A 20322-nucleotide genomic window follows, 5' to 3' on the forward strand; every position below is an offset into this window, starting at 1 on the left:
CCCTGGGATGCAGGATGGCCCCTCGGCCTAGCCTTACCACATTGATCTCCAGCTCCAGGTGTTCCCTGTTGGCCTTTTCCTTCTGCAGCTTCTCCAGACCCTGGTACAACACCTGGGAGGCCGAGCAAGCAGGGAATAAGGAACAAGGAGGAACTGGGGCCGCGCCTCGGCCCCGCCCCCACCCCCCTGCCCGTCCTCACTTCGATGTCCTTCTGCCTCTGCCGATGGTCCTCTATGAGGTTGCCGGTGATGATGCTGAGTTTCTCACAGTCGCCCTGTACCTGCAGGATGGCGCTCTGCACGCGGCCCAGTAGCTCTTCATCCTGCAGCAGAAGGACAAAGGCAGCCTCCCTGGGGCACCCGCAGGGGTACTGCCGCCCCTGGTAAGTCAGCCCTTAAAACATCACCCGGCAGACAGGCCGACTTCAGACCCCATTCTGGATCTCCTCAGTTGCCGCCACAATTCCCCACCTCCCCGTGGACTAGCCTTGAGGGACCTGGTCCACCGGGGTGGGTGGGCAGTAGAGGCGGTCTCAAGGCCCAGGAGTGGTGAGCTGCTCCCCTGAGATTTGGGGTGTGGGCTACAGCCTCGCCACCCACCCTGAGCTGAATCTGAATTCTGGAGTCTAAGAGGCAGGCCTCGGGGACTTGTGCTCCCTGCCCCACCAGCAGGCCTGCCCTTTGGAGGGGAAGTGGGAAGGAGTCCAGAAGACCGGCATGAAGGAGGGGTGATGAATCCTAAGGCTATGCCAGCGTCCCGAGGCATGTGAATGGCACTGCTCCACCCCTCAGCCAGCCGTGCTGTCCCCACCCACGGAGCCAGCTCTTCTCCGTGGTCCCCCATCCCCAGAGCCAGCTCTACGGCTGCCCTCGCTGCGACTCTATGGAAAGACCAGGGACTTCCGTGCGGTCGCTAAAGGGCTCCATCATGGAAAAGTGGCCCAAACATCGCTCCCCCAGGGACTCCCCGAGGGGCTCCGTGCAGGCGGGCCGTGAGCGGCCGCACCGGAGGAAAGCAGGCGGCATCACCTGGCTCTGCTGCTTGGCCTTCTTGGAGGGCCGGGAGGCAGCCAGGCTGCTGACCATGTCCTGGAGCTGCTCGTAGCGCTGCACCAGCGTGCTGACCCGGTGGCTCAGGTCCAGGCTGCAGGCTGGGCAGGTGGCCGCAGGGTCGATCTGGCTGGGTGCCAGGGTGGTCGGGAGCTTGTGCGGGGCCGCGCTCATGCTCATGGACAGCAGCGTGGAGGACGAGGCCATCATGTTCTCGATGATCGTCCTGAGCTTGTCTAACTGGGCACGGGCGAGAGGGCGGGTGCAGGGCAGTGAGCGAGGCCCAGCTACGCCGCATCCACACAGTCGCCAGCAGCGAGTGCTTTCTGCCCTGGCCGCTGCGGTCTGGGCCGTGCCGCGGCCTCGGTGCCTCCCAGGGTGTGCAGCACATGCGAGGCACTCGACCTCCGTCCATTAAATAGTGACCAGAGCTCCCAGGGAGGGAGCTGATAAAGCCCTTGCAGGAAGGAGGCTTCTGGACCTTTCTCCAGCCAGCCCATTGGTGCAGTGTGAGAACACATCTCCTCTAGCTAAATCCTACAGAGCTGATGTCCGTTAGTCCACAAACACCCTGCCGACACACAGGCCCTGCTCCAGGCCCTGGGGACACGAAGGGTGGGCTCACACATGCTCTGTCCCCATCTAGAACGTAAATAACAATAAGAGAATGTGATTTTCTCACACCATATACAAAAATAAACTCAAAATGGATTGAAGACCTCAATGTAAGACTGGAAACCATAAAACTCCTAGAGGAAAACATAGGCAGAACACTCTTTGACATAAATCGTAGCAATACTTTTTGGATCTGTCTCCTAAGTCAAAGGAGACAAAAGCAAAAATAAACAAATGAGACCTAATTAAACTTAGAAGTTTTGGGGGACTTCCTTCGTGGTGCAGTGGTTAAGAATCCACCTGCCAATGCAGGGGACATGGGTTTGATCCCTGGTCCGGGAAGATCCCACATACCCGGAAAAACTAAGCCTGTGCACCACAACTACTGAGCCCGCATGCCACAACTACTGAAGCCTGCGTGCCTAGAGCCCGTGTTCCACAACAAAGAGAAGCCACTGCAATGAGAAGCGTGCGCACCGCAACAAAGAGTAGCCCCCACTCGACACAACTAGAGAAAGCCTGCGTGCAGCAACGAAGACCCAACGCAACCAAAAATAAATAAATAATAAATAAAATAGATTCTTTTAAATAAATAAAAGCTTTTGTGCGGCAAAGGAAACCATCGACAAAAAGAAAACACAACCTATGGAATCGGAGAAAATATCTGCAAACGATATGACCCATAAGGGGTTAATATCCAAAATATATAAACAGCTCATAAACTCAATATCAAAAAAACAAACAACCTGATTAAAAAATGGGTAGAAGACCTGAACAGACATTGTTCCAAAGAAGACATACAGATGGCCAACAGGCACATGAAAAGATGCTCAACAATGCTAATCATTAGAGATGCAAATCAAAACCACAATGAGATATCACCTCACACCAGTCAGAATGGCCATCATCAAAAAGTCTACAAATAACAAATTCTAGAGAGGGTGTGGAGAAAACGGAACCCTCCTACACTGTTGGTGGGAATGTAAATTGGTGCAGCCACTATGGAGAACAGTATGGAGGTTCCTCTAAAAACTAAAAATAGAACTACCGTATGATCCGGCTATTCCACCCCTGGGTATATATTATCCGAAGAAAATGAAAACACTAATTCGAAAAGATGCATGCACCCCAATGTCCACGGAAGCACTATTTACAATAGCTAAGACATGGAAGCGACCTAAGTTTCCATCAACAGATGAACGGATAAAGACGTGGTTTATATGTAAAACGGAATACTACTCGGCCATAAAAAAGAATGAAAATTTTGCCATTTGCAACCACATGGATTGACCTAGAGAGTATTATCCTTAGTGAAATAAACCAGACAGAGAAAGACAAATACTGTGCGTTGTCACTTATACGTACAATCTAAAAGATAAAACAAGCTAGGAAATATAACAAAACAGAAACAGACTCAACAGATCTAGAGAACAAACTAGTGGTTACCAGTGGGGGGACGGAAGGGGGAGGGACAAGATGGGGTAGGAGATTAAGAGGTACAAACTACTATGTGTAAAACAAAAAAGCCACAAGGATATATTGTACAGCACAGGGAAATAGAGCCATTATTTTATAATAACTTTCTGTGGAAAATAATCTATAAAAACAGTAAATCACTATGGTGTGCATTTGAAACTGATATAAGAGTGTAAATCAACTACACTTCAATAAAAAAAAAACTACAATAAAAAAAAAAAGAGAGAGAGAATGTGATAAGTCTACCACTACAGGGGTCTCTCATGGCCTGGCTGGGAACAAACTCCTTCCGCTCGCCCTCCTGCTCTCTTCTGGATCCCATGGTCCCAGTTTGTCCCCACAAATGATTGGTCCCAGCTAGACACCCGACTGGCCAAAGACCTGTGACGTCTTATCCTGGCTTAGAGAGAGGGACTGCACCAACCTAAGGCCCCCTTTCTTGCAAGCGCGTAATACTGCAAGGCCTGGGGCAGCCCTTTTGGACTGTGTGTGAGAGATAAAAAAGCTGGCTGAGAGCAGAAGGGAAGAGAGACGTGCGGGTATTTGAGAGAGATGGATAAGGAAGGCGACACAGAGGCAAAGACACACACACAGAAAGACAGACAGGTGGTGGCCCTGGCCAGACTGCCCGCTTGGCCTAGAAATTCTGCTTTTCCCAATTTCCTCTACACGTATGTATTTTCAGCCAGGCTCCCTTTTGCCCGAGCTCAGCAAGACTCTTGCCACCAGAAGAGCTGACACGCTTCTGAAGAGTCAAGAGGCCGAGCCTGCCCAGCAGGGAGTGGATGCCCTCCCAGGTGTGGCCCCAGGGAGCCCCGGAGGTTGTGAGCTTTGGAATGACAGATGACTCTTAAACGCACTATCTACTGCTGTCCTCCTGCTGGCCTGACAATCAGCTCTGGGTCATGAAACGGTGCAAACCACTGTCCTGACGAACTTGGAGTGGGCCCAGAACGGGGCCTCTAGCACAAAGGGACTCCTGGCGTGGGACCCCTGGGCCCAGTGGCTTTGCCCATCTGATCCTTCCGCGAGCACTCAGAGGCTCTTCCTAGTCCAACGCTCCTCGCTGGGAACATTCTGGGGTGCCCAAGGATCGTAACACTCTAGACGTAAAGGCATGTACACCTGGAACTAACACAACATCGTAAATCAACTATACTCCAATTAAAAAAAAAAAAGATGTAAAGGCAGACACTTTGAAGACAGTGAAAAGACAACCCACAGAACAGGAGAAAATATCTGCAAATTATATATCAGGTAAGAGTCTACTATCCCCAATGTCCACAGCCAACTCTGCGAAGGGCCCTAGTCCCTGTGGCTGGAGAGTGCGGAATCCTCACCTGATCCTGCAGGTAAAGGGAGGCTTCGGAGACCGAATGTTCCATGCTGACCTTGCCCCGTTCTTGACTCTCCCTCAGCTCCGCCAGCTCCTTCTCGATGTCAGCCACGGTGACTCTGTATGCACGAGAGATGGTCCGGCCCCACCACCGGCCCAGGGGCCTGGGCCCAGCAGTGCTGAGCCCCGGCCGTCAGGGATGGAGGAGGCAGACGGGGCTCTTTCACGTTCCCCTCCAGCTCTGTCTAAGGGGTCCAAGGCCCCGCCTGTCGTGGAGGTGGGTGCCCAGTGTGCTGGCCTGAGAGGCTTCTAGGCGGTGAGGCCTGGCACTGCACAGAGATGGCTCTGAGGGGCTCCAGCAAATGCTCCGAAGCCTCCAACTGGGGACAGAATCTAAGAGGCTTTTGGTGTTTTTTTTTTTTTGGTTCTTCTAAGCCCTGGTGCTGAGCTGTTTTAAGGACCTGGGAAACTTCCACTAGCAACTTGAACTAGATACAGACAACCCGAAGAGCAGACACAATGCTGGGCAAAGATAGTGGTCAGTTCGGGGATGAGTGAACCACAGGCTTCTATCACCTCCTTGACTGAGAACGTGTGATGCCAGGACAGAAGCTGCATGTGGCAGGGGGATTTTACCTGAGGACACCCAGCTGCAGGCTCAGCTGGCCAGCGTTCACCTCCTTTCCTGTTTCTTGCTCTCCCTCCCCCTCCAGGATCCTGTTCACCTTCTCCAGCTACAAATCCAATGGAAGAGGAGGGTCAGGCAGGCTTGAGATCTCTGCTTTCTGAACGTACCTCTGCAGCCCCAGCAAGCCCCTCCCCCATTCCCTAATCCTTTAAAAAAAAAAAATTCCCACCACGCAGCTTGTGGGAATCTTAGTTCCCGGACCAGGGACTGAACCCTGGCCTCTAGCAGTGAAAGCGCCTAACCACTGGACCACCAGGGAGTCGCCCCCATTCCCTAATCCTATCCAACCCTCTGGCAAAGCCCAAGGTCCCTTCATAACCTCCACCCATCCATCCATTCCATGGATACAGGTAGCTAGCATTAAAAGAATGACTGAAGACCCAGCAGCCCCTCGCCATGACCGCTGGTCCCAGACAGTCCCACGAACGTGGCTCCAAGGCTGCTCCAGTGACAGTGGCTTGTATTGGAAATGGCCACATGTAATGAAAGGAACTCAGGCCTCCTTGTTGGCCCAACTGAATCTTAATAGCTTTGAATGTCAGGTTTTAGATCCAGGAAATAAACACGTGGATACCTGAGGTGTGCTTCCTATCTGAGGAGACTGTACAGATCCAGTGAGATAATAATGAAAGTGAAAGGACTGTGTAATCTATCCAAATGCAAATGAAAGGGATTACTGGCACTTGAAGGCCAAGTAGGAGGACCCTCCCTTACTTACTTTTGCTTTTTCCTGCTGGACTTCTTTGGTCAAGGCCTTTAAGGTCTTCAGCTGTTCCTGCAGGTCAGCGGGTATGGACTTCTTGACTATGGAGAACCGAGGCCTTAGAGTCAGAAGCGTCAGATTCCCCATGGGCTCCCAATCCCAGCCCTCACAATCAAGAACAACACATATCATTTATCTGCTTTTCCTGGGGGCTGGAGAGAGGGGATGGGAAGAAAGGAGTGTCCTTTTAGGGGATAAGCGTCCTTAGCTCTAAAGAGTCCACCTAATGCTTAATATCCTAAAGGGCTGTGGGACCACTTACCCACAATTTCCACCCAACTCTAAAATCGTAATTATTCTCTGGGGCTAGAATTGTGAATGTGCAAAGGTTAAATTTAATTTTTCAACATTCTCTCTCCCTGCCCAACCCCATGAAATCACTTTCCCTTCATCCCAACATCTTCCCAGCTGCTTTCCAGAGAGTCTGGCAAAGGCATAAGAACCTGCCTCACTCCTCTCCTGAGGCTCCTTTATTCCTACCGGTTCAATCCCATCTCTTGGACTCTGAAGGCTATGGGAGAACCCAGAATGGCTAAGAATGGAAATGCTGTTTTCACGGCCTCAGGCAGAGGCCCAGGGAGAGAGAAGGATGAAACCAAGCGAGGAGGACAGCAGCCTCTCCTCTGGGCACGCAGCACCCACCCATCAGTGCCAGCAGGTACTGGATCTTCTCCAAGTCTGTTTGGCCAGCTTGTTCATCATCCAGATCCTTTACGTTCTCCTTAAGCTCCACGTAGAGGCCGATAAGCTCTCCCATCAGACGAAATGTTTCCACTGCCATGGGGAAGCTAGGAGCCAACTTATCCAGTGAATCACGTTTCTCACCCTGAACATCACTCCTTTCTGATAAGCCTCGGTATAAATAGCCAAGGGAGCGTGTGCTCCTGAGAAAGGGGGCATCTTGGCTTGGGGAAGTCTGAACAGAAACTCCAGGTCGGACTGAGCCACGTATTTCATTTGGATCCAAACCCACCTCGACATACTGATCTACACCTTGGTACCCTGGGCCATGGGAGTCTGGGACAGAATGTGCCCGGTCATGCTGCTCTGGTTCAGGTGCTTCCAAATGCTGTTGATCCTGGCGTGCAGATCCCACACCCGTGCGTAATGGTTTTGGGCCACGCTGGTCTGGGCCAGGACGCATCAAACTTTGTTGATAAGTCTCTCGTGGTACCAAGCCTTTTCGGTCTATACCTGGTGATGCCAAACCTTGACTGGCTACGAGTGGTGACACCCGACCATATTGATCTCTGCCAGGAGGTGCCACACCATGCTGGTATGGGCGTGGTGATATAAAACTTCGAGGATCTGCATGGTATGTTGGAAAGCCATGAAGCTCTGTGCCTGGTGGTATCAAGCCTTGATCTGTACCAGATTGCCTCAACCAATGCTGATCTATTACAGGTTGAACCAAACCACGCTGATCGGCATGAGGCTGCATGAAACCACGTGGATAGGCACCAGATTGGACCAAGCCATGTGGATAGCCACCAGGCTGTACCAGACCAGGTGGATATGTACCAGGTGGAACCAAGCCAGGCATAGACACACCAGGTTGAAAAAAGCCATGTGAACCTGTATCAGGCTGCACCAAACCAGGCTGACCTGCACCAGGTTGGACCAAACCAGGCTGACCTGCACCAGGTTGGACCAAACCAGGCTGACCTGCACCAGGTTGCACCAAACCAGGCTGACCTGCAGCGCCAGGCTGCACCAAACCAGGCTGACCTGCACCAGGTTGCACCAAACCAGGCTGACCTGCACCAGGTTGCACCAAACCAGGCTGACCTGCAGCACCAGGCTGCACCAAACCAGGCTGACCTGCACCAGGTTGCACCAAACCAGGCTGACCTGCAGCGCCAGGCTGCACCAAACCAGGCTGACCTGCAGCGCCAGGCCGCACCAAACCAGGCTGACCTGCACTGGGTTGCACCAAACCTTGCTGATACATTCCAGGCTGGACCAAACCAGGGTGACCTGCACCAGGTTGGACCGAGGCAGGCTGACCAGCACCAGGTTGCACCAAACCAGGCTGACCTGCACCAGGTTGCACCAAACCAGGCTGACCTGCACCAGGCTGCACCAAACCAGGCTGACCTGCACCAGGCTGCACCAAACCAGGCTGACCTGCAGCGCCAGGCTGCACCAAACCAGGCTGACCTGCACCAGGCTGCACCAAACCAGGCTGACCTGCACCAGGCTGCACCAAACCAGGCTGACCTGCAGCACCAGGTTGCACCAAACCAGGCTGACCTGCACCAGGCTGCACCAAACCAGGCTGACCTGCACCAGGTTGCACCAAACCAGGTTGACCGGCACCAGGTTGCACCAAACCAGGCTGACCTATACTGGGTTGGACCAAAGCAGGCTGACCTGCACTGGGCTGGATCGTATCATGCTGCTCTGTGCCAGGTTGTATGAAGCCAGATGTTCCCAAACTGGGCTGTACAAAACCTTGCTGATCTGCAGCAACTTGCATCAAACCAGGTGACAGCAAGCCCTGCTGATCCGTGCCAAATATTACGAATCCATGCTGATCTACCCCAAGAGGTACCAATCCATGCTGATCAGTGCCAAGTGGTCCCACACCACTCTCGTCCATGCCAGCCTGTTTTATACCATGTTGGTCTATGCCAGGAAGTATCACACCATGCTGATATGTGCCAAGTGGAACCATACCAGGCTGGTCTGTACCAGGTAGTCCCAATCCTTGCTGATCTCTGCCAGATACCAATGGTGGCACTGCATCACTCTGAGCCATGCCAGCTAGTACCAATTCCTGCTCATCCATTCCAGGCGGCGTCACCCCAAGCTGACCCACAGCGAGGGGTACCGCACCATGTGCGTAAGTGCTAGGTTGTAGCGATGCAGGCTGATTCATGCCAAGTGGTCCTAATCCATGTTGGTCTGGCCGTGCATAGATCTGACCCTGGCTAACGTGCACTCCCCCATGCTGATCTGGGGACACATGACCATGCAGAGCTCTAGGCAAGGTGGCGGAGGATACGTCCTGATAAACTGGGCCAAGGTGTGCATCTTGTTCATCTCTGCGTAGATGTGCTAAGCCGTGCTGCTCTCCAGCCCGGCGACGATCTGACTCTGCTCTCAATTGGGGACGGTGTTTGGTTAGGCCAGCTTCTTCACGGGCCCTTGAGTCCTCTTCTCTACCAGGAAACCCAGTAGCAGACGCACCTTTGCTTTGTTCCCTGCCAGTAACCCCTTCAGAGGAGTATCCTATGCCACTGGTTCCCGAGGTCTCATCTGTGCCAAAACCACTGGCAGACTCTATAGCCTCGTCGATACTTGGATGCTTGGTAGAGGCCCCACTTGGAATTTTATCGTTTGATGTCATGGAACCCTGCCCTTTGTGCCTAGGAAGCCTTGTTGATGACTCTGAGACCTGGTGGAAGAGGAAGAAAGAAATCAGTGACTCTGAGTAAAAAGTACTCATTTTAAGAGTTGGAGGGAAGGAAGTGTGGGGCATCTAAGATGATTTAGAGCCCCTGGAAAAAAATACCCTCACAAAACTAAACTGGACACAAATACCAACTTTGACATTCTTGAGGGATAGTTCTCCAGACTTCTGAGAATCTGCACGTTTGTAAATGGCATCATAGTATGTAATTTCCCTCATAAAAGGCAGGGGAAAACCTGCAAAATACAAGTGGTCAACTCCAACCCTCGTTGAGTCTACAAATAAAGGACATGAATAACGTATTGAGTTTACAATATAAAGTCTACCCCATCGTTGACCCATTGCTGGTGGCAGAGTGCACGCTGCAGGGAAAGTATACCATGTATTTAAAATGCAAAGCACAAATCCAGAAATTCCCATTTTCTGTATGGACTCTCACAAAAGAACGCACCAAAATACAGGTACAGAGTCTGTGGCATTATTTATGAAAATAGATTATCAATAGGGGTATATTTACAGCACAGCCATGCTGCAGAAAATTAAGAAGCTGTTAAAAAAAAAAAAAGGATGTGGATTATTCCCATTTCCAGCCCAAATGGAGTAACAGGGACTAGATTTACCTTCCGGTCTATAACAACCAAAAACAAAAAACCAAAAAGCAACAACTATGAAACAGTGGTTTTCTAGACACTGGGTATCAGCTGATGAAGGCGATAGCAATCCCTGAAAGATGGGGAAGCAAACTATGGGAGCCCTACTGTTGCCTCGGCTTACTGGCTGGCTGGTTCCCAGGCTGCAATGCAGGGATGGGGGACTGAAGTGGGGCGAGCAGACTCCCCATGTGGGAGGCAGAGAGAAGCATTCAGGGAGACCGAGGCAGCGAGGGCTCAAAGAACATAGGATTGGGAAGAAAGCACGAGCATGTAAAGACAACAAAGCAGATCCCCAGAGGGTTCCCCCTCGGGTATTCAGCACAGAAACGACCAGCACGTACATGTGAGGAAACTCCCCAGACTGGGAAAAGAACCATCTTCAAAGCTAGAGGGAACAGCACCCAGACTCTCGGGGGGCTGGGAACAGTGCCTGTTTCTACAAGCCAGTTTGGAGAAACCTGTAATTCAGGGGGCAAAGGACTCAGAAAGGCGCTGCGTTGGAAGTGGAAGATAATCAGTCCTACACTGCACATGGCTATGGACCCAATAAGGAAATAACTCAAGGGACTTCCCTGGTGGTGCAGTGGTTAAGAATCCGCCCGCCAATGCAGGGGACACGGGTTCACAGGTTCGAGCCCTGGTCCGGGAAGATCCCACATGACGCAGCACAGCTAAGCCTGTGTGCCACAACTACTGAGCCTGCGCTCTAGAGCCCACAAGCCACAATTACTGAGCCTGCATGCCACAACTACTGAAGCCCTTGCACCTAGAGCCCGTGCTCCGCAACAAGAGAAGCCACCACAATGAGAAGCCTGTGCACCGCAACAAAGAGTAGCCCCTGCTCGCCGCAACTAGAGAAAGCCCTCGTGCAGCAATGAAGACCCAACGCAGCCAAAAAAAAAAACACAAAACAAACCTCAAAAAATATACAGTAAAAGATACAAGGGAATTAAAATAGTACACTAGAATACATTTATTTAACACACAAGAAGACAACAACAGAGAAACAGAAAAGACATAAGACATATAGAAAACAAATAGCAAAATGGAAGTTGTAAACTCTATCAGTAATTAAGCACTCCAATCAGAAGGCAGAGATCAGCAGAATGGATTTAAAAACATGATCCAGGAGGCCCATAGTTGCCTAAAGGGGCCTTTTCTTTTCACACCCGGAGGCACATGAGGCCCCGTCCATGGACTGGGCAGCTATGGCCACGGAGAGCACGGTAGCGAGTGCTGGCGTGCGTGTCCTGGTGCCAGGAGCGGTGCTGACCCAGTGCGTATTCACTTTGAAGAGGAAGGTGGGGCCGCAGTTAGTTGAAGTCATGTTCAATCTCGTGAAGCCCCTTTCTAAATCGCTCCACTATTCCTTGGGTCCCAAAGCAGAAGATATCCAAAGGGTGACCACAACCTAACAGGCAGTCATCCGCCTTTCCCTCGGTGGAGGCCTGCAGATAAGTTTTAATTTTTGCTTTCTACTTTGTTTAACCTGTCAGGCCACAAAGCTTTGAAGAGGAAATGTCCTTTCCTTTGAACATGCTGTTTCTGCAAGAGAGCATCTATCCTCAAGGTCCACAGACCTAGTAAAATGGCCACTGGGAGATCCTCCGATTGTTAAAAGCCCATTGCCATAGATCTAGCTGGCACCCAGACTCATTACCTTGATCACAGGGAACTGAGGAAGCTTTTTCCTCCCTTAAGCACGTTTTGACTACAATGCTAGGCCTGGGTTTTCCCGATTACGGTAAGTCTTTCATTCTTGCTGACCATTAGAAGAAGTACCAGGAGGAAGAGGAGAAGTAGAAGCAACATCATCATCATCACCTCTGGGTGATAAAGAAAACTGCAAAGCACCGCCCTCTCGGCCATCAGAACACGCCCTTGGAAACACGTGGTCAGTGTCCTTTCACACTCAAGTCCTGGCATGGGCATCGTCCATGTTAGTTCTGAGCTCCTTTAACTGTAGCTGCTACGTGGACAGCTGCAGCCTCCTTCCTCATGTCTGGTTCTCCAAACATGGAATTTACTTTTCCGTGCTCACCACACTCCCCAACCCCAGATGCACACCCTCCCTTCCACCCTGGCTCTCCACTCGTGATGCAGGCAGATGGCGCACCTCCCAACCGCCCTAGAGTTACCACCACCAACGCAAAAAAAAAAACTGGGCTCAAGTGTGTTGTATTTTCCCAACTTGAGATCGTGAAACTCTCCTTCCACTGCCTTCATTATGGTCTGTGCAGGCCTGCACTTCTCATTACTTGCTGTCTTGCTTCTCAAAAGTTAATATTTATACTAATTCTCATCTGCTTCTGGGGTCGTTCGTGATTATGAGCCACTGTCAGATCCCTGACACTTTCTTACCTCTGGAGAAGTAAAAATGTCTAGAGTTGCTTCTGTTGAGGCTTATTTTTAGGTCTTGCAGGTGTCTTCTGGTGGCACCCCGAGGAAATGTGTTGCTCATTCAAAACATAGGACAGTGACATGTGGGTAAGTGTAAAAAAGCTTTGGCTTAAAAAAAAAATAACCGTGAAAGCAGAGGCCACCTTTTTCTAGGCCACTCTCTGTTTGCAGGCTCTTCTTCCAACTCTCTCTGATGTTGCTTTCCTCTGAAGAAGGGCCCCAAACTCAGAAAGCAGTCTGGGTGGGCTTCCCTGGTGGCACAGTGGTTGAGAGTCCGCCTGCCGATGCAGGGGACGCAGGTTCGTGCCCCGGTCCGGGAAGATCCCACATGCCACGGAGCGGCTGGGCCCGTGAGCCATGGCCGCTGAGCCTGCGCGTCCGGAGACTGTGCTCCGCAACGGGAGAGGCCACAACAGTGAGAGGCCCGCGTACCGCAAAAAAAAAAAAAAAGAAAGAAAGTCTGGGAGACCAGAAGGGTGTCTTTTGTACCCAGATAATATTTGGTGAACCCCAGATGGCCACGTGGTGGTGCCAAAGTGTTCTTTGCTCTCTTCCCCGTGAGTCTGTACGTCCACGTGACCCTTTTTGAGTGACCCAGATACACAAAGCCAGGGGAAGAGGAATGTCAAGGCCAAAGGGCAGCTGACCCTTGTCCTTGAGGGCCGTTTGAAAATACCCACTTTATTCAGACAAAGAAAGCTTAGCCTGGTTATCCTGTGCACTGCCTTGGCACAGATGCCCGCACCCGTGGCTACAAGTCACCATCAGCAAAAGGCTTCCTGAAGAGGTTTTATTTCCAGGGTTGGTCACCTTTGTCCACTAATAGTGAAGGGACTCGTGCATTTCAGGACAGACTCTAAAGGAACTTTGAAAAGCTATGAAAGCAAATCAAAACTACGCTCTGGTACTGTTTTCAATCTAACCGATCGGCCAAACTAAGAAAAGTGGGTACCAACAGACAGAGTTGGCGGGATACTGAGAAACAGGTTCTCTCCTACATTGCTGGTGGGGGTCCAAACTGGAACCACGCCCATGAAAGGTAATTTGGCAAAAGCTAGCCAAATCACAAATGCGCGTTCTGTTTCTAGGAATCGACCCTATGAGTACCTTCACTTGTGTGAGTGTCACATTAGAGCATGGTTTGTTATAAGATTGGGGAAAAAACATAAAACATGTCCAAAATAGAAAACTTGTGAAATAAATTATAAACACCCACATAATGGAATACTGCACAGCAGTAAAAAAGGGAAAGGTTTGGGGGCCCCACCCAAGACCGCTGCCCAAGCCCCCACCCCCACCCCCGTCTCTGTTCACCATTTGTGAGGCCATCCGGCCGCCAGTAACCGCCTGCTCCAGCTCTTCCCAGGTGACCATGGTGGCTTCTTCTGCATCAGGAATCGCACGGAGCTTCCAGCTCACTATTTCCTGACAGTGAAAGACAACACGTATGTGTGAACACACACACACCAAACACACACTACAACACACACACACACACCCCGAGTTTAATCCCAGGAAGCTTCAGGAACAGAACAGAACTAACAGGATTGGGTGGGTCCTTCCAAAGCCCCAAGGAGAAGTCACTGTCCAAGTAACCAGTGAGTCCTGAGTGGCTGGTTTCCTGTCCCATGTGGGCTCTGGATGGACAACTGAGCAAGGAGGGAAAGAATGTTCCCTCATTCCGGGGGGGGGGGGCACCCCAAGAGGCAGAGGGCATATAGCACCCCACCCTGGAAGGATGCAGACACCTGGGGTGAGAGTCTGGATGAACCCCGAGAGGGGGGGCCGGGCCGCGGGCAACCATCCTACCCCCTGGGGCCCCTGAGGGCCCTTTCCCATAGAACTGGCTGAGATTACCAGGAATTTGTCCCTTTCTCTAATTAGCTTCTCCAGTTCATCAACCCGTTGGAGGAGTTTCTGCAAGAAGAGTTCAGAGATTAAGGATCAAAGCAGCCCCTCCTGTGGCCCTTGCACACGCGCACACAGACACAAACACACACACTCTCACAAGGCAGAAGAGGAAAGGAGGTATGTGGGTCTGAGAGCCGAGGGTAAAGAGAAGGCTGGTAAGCCAGGCTCCCCGTGCTCTTCCCAGCCAACAAGAGGAAGGGAAGCGGAGCGTGGCAGGTGGTACCCGGGGACAGCATGCCGCAAGCAAAAACCATGCAGGAATGGGAACATTTCTTTGGTCCTGGGATGCATTTCACACAACCCACTAGTGAGACACTGCAGCACTGCTCCACGAGGCTAACCTCGCCTCTCAAGGACAAAGATGACTGGGTACTTCAAGGGCATCTGAACGACTGTGTTGCTTAAAGAGAAAAGCACCTCAAAACAACCAGAGCAAATTGCTATCATTTAAGTGGCTCCTGATAACTTCTGCAAACCTCCAGAATCTACGAATCTAAAGGTAAAACAAGCCTTTAGTCTAACCGAAGACAGCCCCAAACCTAAAAACACCACACTTTACAAAGAAAAGCTTCCCAGAGCAAAAATGAGTCCTGCTGGGGGCTGGAGGCCTCGGGATGAGGTGGGCACGTGGAATCCATGGGTTAGTCTCCTCCAGGGTCTCGGCTACCTCCTCCTTTGAGCTTTTCTTCTCTCTCAAGTCTCTTTTCTCAGCCTCTCCCTGGGCTTCCTCCTAATTGCTCCTCCTTTTTTCCCAGCTCTAATCCCCTACTCCGGTCTCATATGGGCCTGAAACAGAAGCACTGCCTAGTATCTCCTGGAACTGGCATACTTCCGGTCTCTGCTGTTCACTGGAAAATGCTTATGCTGAGGGATTTGTGCTTCTCTCTCCCAGGGAGCAAAGATCCAAGTGAGAGTGGGGCTGCCTGGGGGGCTGCAGGTAGGGGGATGGTGGTGGTGCCCCAGAACCCTCTCTGTTCCAGTCCCCCTCTTCTTGGACCAAGCTTTGTCTCTCAACACCCACCACCTTCTTTCTTTATTCTAGTTTAAAGGAAATTCGCTCAAAGAATATTGAGAAGTTGTCAGCCCCTCTCTGGGTCGGCTCAGGATGCCTGGGTGTCTGACAAGTGGTGGGTGAGCCCCCCGTGTAAACAGAAGGGACGAAGGAGGCTGCCCGGGAAGGGGCCACTCAGCTCCCCAAGGTGGGGTCCCGGCCGCCCTCACCTCCGGGTGCAACTCGGGTTGCTCCTTCGCCTTTTGCTGGGCTTCCTTCAGTATTTTCGCGTCTTCCTTGATGTCCTGGAGCAGCTCCATACCCTAAAACGTAGAGCACGGGCCGCGTGGTCCCAGGCCGCAAGCAGGCCTGGGCCCTACCACGCCCGCGTCTGCCGGCCCCGGCCTCCTCCCCCAGGTGCGCCTCCGGGGCTCAGCTCCAGGGGGCGCTGCAGAGCGGCCGGGGCGGGGGGAGGGGCGGACAGCCCTCGCGCCCACCTTGGGTACCGGCTCGCCGTCCTTCCGGACTTTCGTCGACCCTACTTGTGCTTTCCCCTCCGTAAGCAAGGGCGGATCCTTCATTTCCAGCCAGTCCCGGGCGTCCAGCCCGCCGGCCTGGGACGGGAAGTTTTGCACGATGGCCTGCACCTGGCCCCCCATGGTCTCGAGCTGCAGGCTGAGGTCCTGGACCTGCCCGCCCAGGTCCTCCACCTGGCTCTCCAGCGCCTGCAGCTGTGCCCTGCTGCTTGAGACCCGCGGGGACTCGAACAAGCGACTCTGCTCGAGCATCGGGGACGGGAAGTCGATCCGAGTATCCTGCAGGTTGAGATTCTTGAGCATGGCCACGATGAGCGTGTGCAGGGCCGTGAAGTTGACGGCGCCCACCTCTGGGGTGCCGATGGCGAGATCGGCCAGCTCCCGGAGGGAGACCGAGGGGGCCGCCGTCGTCCCGGGCGGCATCGTGCGCCTTCTCCGGCGGCCCTGCCCCCCTCACGGCTTGTCGCGTTTCTGGGGCCTTTCCGGGCCCCTGCGAGGCCCCGGGGCACCCCCGCCCCTGGGCCCGGCCGCGCCAGGCAGCAGTCGCAGTCTGGAGCCTGCCTAGGGGACGGAGAGGAAGCGCCTGGCCCTCGGGCTTCCCACCCCTCGCTCCCGGGAAACGGGGGTCCGGGCACCGCTGAGCCCCCGCCGTCAGCCCGCCACCGTCCGATCTTCGGTCTCCGAGCTCCAGCCCTGGAGTGCTGCCTTGGCGGCTGGCCGACGTTTAGAACTGGGTGCGCGGCCCCGTTCGCTGCTCGCTTGTGGGGGCCCCCTGCGTGCCCCGAGGATTCCGCGCAAGAACACGCCCCGTAGACAGCCGGCCTCAGCGCGGAGACCTGCCCGTCCTTGAAGGCACCCCCGACCCCCGAAGACAGCCAGTCCTAGTGGGTCAGGAAGCCCTGGCTACACCCAAGGTGCCACCAATTTTTGTTCTCAGTAAACACTCCCAAACGGCGCTATAGGGCTGGACCGAGGCATTCCTACCAGGAAACACATCAGTTTTTCTTTTTTGTGGGGAGGGGGAGGGGGGGAGGGGGATACCCCGTAAGGTTCACCTAGATTCCAGCTGATTTACTCTCCTGTGGAGGCCACAATAGTGGGAAGATTTAAGAGGCCTCATGGCCACTATGTTTTGTGTGTTTTAGTTGTTCCCTTCGCAGGGCGGTGGCACGGATCTAAGAGACGCAGTCCTGAGACCTTGGCCCCTTGGGAACAGTTCCCATAGCATTCTGCTCAATCAGAGGGGAAGGTAACCTGGAAAAAGACCACTCACTACCCAGGCGGTTCGTCAGCCACCAGCTGACAGACCTTTTCTGCGCCGCCCTGGCCTCATTTATCTCAAAACAGACATCTGGTCAAGCGCCAGCCATCTCCCCTGGTTACAAGGCAGGACTCATTAGACAGGACCAGAGGAATCTGATGGTCTCAGCAATTGAGGCTTGACTTCCCCATACTAGATTCTCCCAGAAAACAGGTAACAATTTTCAGTGTTTATATTCAGGAAGCTAAAGAAAACTTGTAACTGCATCTATACTGTGTATTATTTTAACTACTTTTCAAATTCAAATTTTTAGTTTAGTCTGAACGGGTAAAATGGAAACCCTTCATGTTCACTCTCTCCCCCTCCAATAAAAGCAATGTTTCCTGGAAATGGAGCTTTAGACACGAGTCTAAAACCTCCCTGAGGGTAACACCCAAGGATTTTTGTTCACTATTATATTCCCAGAGCCTGACACACAGTAGGCCTTCAAGTGGTTGTTGAGATCATCAAAAGAAGAAATTATTTTTAGTCTTCTGTGCACTTACACTCTTACATTAGAAAACGTAAGGCTGGGGGCTTCCCTGGCAGTCCAGGGGTTAAGACTCCACCTTCCAATGCAGGGGGTGCGGGTTCGATCCTTGGTCAGGGAGCTAAGATCCCACATACCTCAAGACCAAAAAACTAAAACATAAAACAGAATCAATACTGTAACAAATTCAATAAAGACTTAAAAAAAATAGTCCACATCAAAAAAATCTTAAAAAAAAAAAAAGAAAATGTAAGGCCAGATCACAAAGTTGAAGTTGAAGCCTTAGGACTGAGCATCAGCTGTACTGGAGGCTGTGGTGTGGTGTGTGGGCTTAACCGTTCTAAGTTCAGTGACTTTCTACTGAATGTGACTGCTACTACTACACTAGCTACGGCCAGAACATCAGCTCCCGCGCCCTCACGTTTCCATTTTCATGTCCCTGAGACTTGCTATCATGCCAGGCACACACTAGGACTCACTAAATGCCAATGCAAAGGGCTTGTTAATCCCAGGAGATATATTCTCCTAAACGCTTTTGCTAAATAAGTACATTTAAAATCTCTTTTAGAGACATAGGAAAGATAACATTAACTGCAGATATAAATGGAATTTGGGGTTGAAAAGGACCTTAGCTTTCAATTCCTAACCTCCCCTTCCACAACCGATGACAGAGGGCCAGAAAGGACTGGTCATCTGCCCCACATCCAGGACAGAACCAGTCTCCTGAGTAACAGTCCACGGCTCTTCCTCTACAACCATGCTAATTATTTGATAATTTAGTTCTTTTCTCAGAATTCCCCTACTTGGATTATTAAAAAAAGGCAACTTCTTTGTGTGCTTGAAAAAGCAAATGTGCTCAAGTCTTGATGGCGGGCTGGGAACTTTCCTAGTCATTGGGAAAGGGGGAAAAATGTCCAGGAAACCTCCCTGCAGAGAAATACAATTGTACAAATACGCGAATTGCCCTTTATTATCTCTTAGGAGCTATGAGAACCAATGAGAGACTACAGTTCATTTCTGGGCAGACACTCCTCCTGCCTGTTTCATTCAGTCCTGACTTGGATCAGACTAAAAGGTATAAAAAGTCTACATTTGCGGCAAGGCCTGCCCGACAAATAAGGTATTAACTAGAATCGTGATTATGTAATTTAAAATGGTGGCAGAAAGATCAAGTGCAGTCCTAAGTAATGCAACCAACCTAAGTGTCACCTGTCACACAGGGAAAAGTACGGTTACGTTTTTTGTTTTTTTTTTAAATTTAGGTTGAAAATATATTATTCAACAAGAACTTAACGTCACGGAATGTGAAGGGAAGGGAGTGGAACCTGCAGAGGGAGACTTATGTCCAGGAGCCATGGACCTGGACCACCACCCCACATTCAAGGCACCAGCTTCTGCAGAGTCTGGACAGAAGGCAGGAGAGTGGGCAGCTCTGCAATGTAGTGAAGACACTAGCAAGACAGAAAATTCTTTTATTTGCAATTTAAGAGCAACTCGGAGATCCAGAGTTAGGATGTGATTCTTTAATCTGATGTCCTCGCTAGGAGTAACACCACAGATGCTTCATTGTTCACTGGCGGCTGGCAAGAAGTTTCTCAAAGAAAAATACGATTCTCTGTAAAAGATGTGCATGAAGTTGACTGGCGAGAGGACAACTGGAATAGGAACAGTGCCGGGTGCTCAGCTGCCCTAACCAAGTTCAACATTAACACGGACGTTTCCCTGCGCTGGAAACAAACTGAATGAACGTTAGAGAGTTAGGATTTTATCTCCCTTTCACTCCCTTTCAATATCAACAAGATTTTCAGATTCTCTTCAGGAAGGTGTCTAACTTTTTTTTAAGGAACAGGATGCCGACGACAGACAGTTGAGGCCATGGACCTGTGATCTCTGTCTTCCCCTTGACCATCTTAATGCCTCCTACCCACCAAATTTGGCAAGAGAGACCACCTGCCTCCCTTGAAAGGAAATGCTGTGTACATAACTGACGGCACTGCTTTTCACACGTTTTCCTTGGGAGTTCCAGGGCCAAGGCAACCAGGAAAGCTAGTCGTCCACTGTGATGTTTCGGAAAAGGTACGCCATGGACTCCCCGTTGTGGATTCTCCGAATCGCTTCAGAAAGAATCAGACTGATGTCCACAGTCTTAATCTTGGGACACTGCAGCTTCTGGACCTCGTGAGGGACAGTATTCGTCACCACCACCTGGTCGTTGCAGTAATGGAAAAGAAACGCTGTTACTGATATGTGCGGCCCAACGTGGTCACTCAGAGAAGTTTACCTAACGTGTGGTACCCACAGACCAAGGCTCAAACTATAAAACCTTATTCCACTCAGTACAGTTTTTACAAACTAACCCGACTTTACACAGGGCAAAGGTTACATGATTCAAAATAGAAGCTTAGGAAGGTCAGGGCTACGTATGCAGAAATGATAGGGTGAGCCCCAGCACTGCGGGAAACCTTCCTATTATCAAGGAAGAATTCAAGTCTTGAGAGAAACGCTACTATGGTATCAAATCATATTGAAATACAAATTATACTGAAGTACACAGACCAAATCTTTATGAAAACAGACATATATTCCTAACTATACATCTGCCCCAACAGACCACTAGCCACCCAAAGCACGATCTCACAGTCCTCTCGAGAGGCAGTAAGCAATACTGACTGAGGGGCTTCCCTGGTGGCGCAGTGGT

The 20322-nt window shown here is 51.3% G+C and overlaps 2 protein-coding genes across 8 annotated transcripts in view; both read right to left on the reverse strand.

The window, feature by feature from the left end:
- QRICH2 (glutamine rich 2) overlaps positions 1 to 18940 on the reverse strand; it is a 28583-nt gene extending 9643 nt beyond the window's left edge. For 2 of the 3 annotated variants that reach the window (XM_049702014.1, XM_049702013.1), the window contains exons 1-11: positions 15796 to 18940; positions 15529 to 15621; positions 14254 to 14313; positions 13711 to 13821; positions 6571 to 9328; positions 5884 to 5969; positions 5114 to 5211; positions 4482 to 4596; positions 1030 to 1290; positions 201 to 323; positions 38 to 112 (exon numbers count right to left, since the gene is read on the reverse strand). In XM_049702014.1, the coding sequence (XP_049557971.1) occupies positions 38 to 112; positions 201 to 323; positions 1030 to 1290; positions 4482 to 4596; positions 5114 to 5211; positions 5884 to 5969; positions 6571 to 9328; positions 13711 to 13821; positions 14254 to 14313; positions 15529 to 15621; positions 15796 to 16257 (4242 nt within the window). In that variant the 5' untranslated portion in view covers positions 16258 to 18940. The remainder of the gene's footprint in view (positions 1 to 37; positions 113 to 200; positions 324 to 1029; positions 1291 to 4481; positions 4597 to 5113; positions 5212 to 5883; positions 5970 to 6570; positions 9329 to 13710; positions 13822 to 14253; positions 14314 to 15528; positions 15622 to 15795) is intronic. The other variant, XM_049702015.1, reaches the window with a different exon arrangement.
- A 142-nt stretch (positions 18941 to 19082) lies between these two features.
- Positions 19083 to 20322, reverse strand: part of PRPSAP1 (phosphoribosyl pyrophosphate synthetase associated protein 1) — a 51638-nt gene continuing 50398 nt past the window's right edge. For all 5 annotated transcript variants that reach the window (XM_049702028.1, XM_004275508.4, XM_012535057.3 and 2 more), the window contains one exon: positions 19083 to 19829. In XM_049702028.1, the coding sequence (XP_049557985.1) occupies positions 19671 to 19829 (159 nt within the window). In that variant the 3' untranslated portion in view covers positions 19083 to 19670. The remainder of the gene's footprint in view (positions 19830 to 20322) is intronic.

This window comes from Orcinus orca, chromosome 19, assembly GCF_937001465.1.
Source record: "Orcinus orca chromosome 19, mOrcOrc1.1, whole genome shotgun sequence".
In the NCBI taxonomy this organism is placed as follows: domain Eukaryota; kingdom Metazoa; phylum Chordata; class Mammalia; order Artiodactyla; family Delphinidae; genus Orcinus; species Orcinus orca.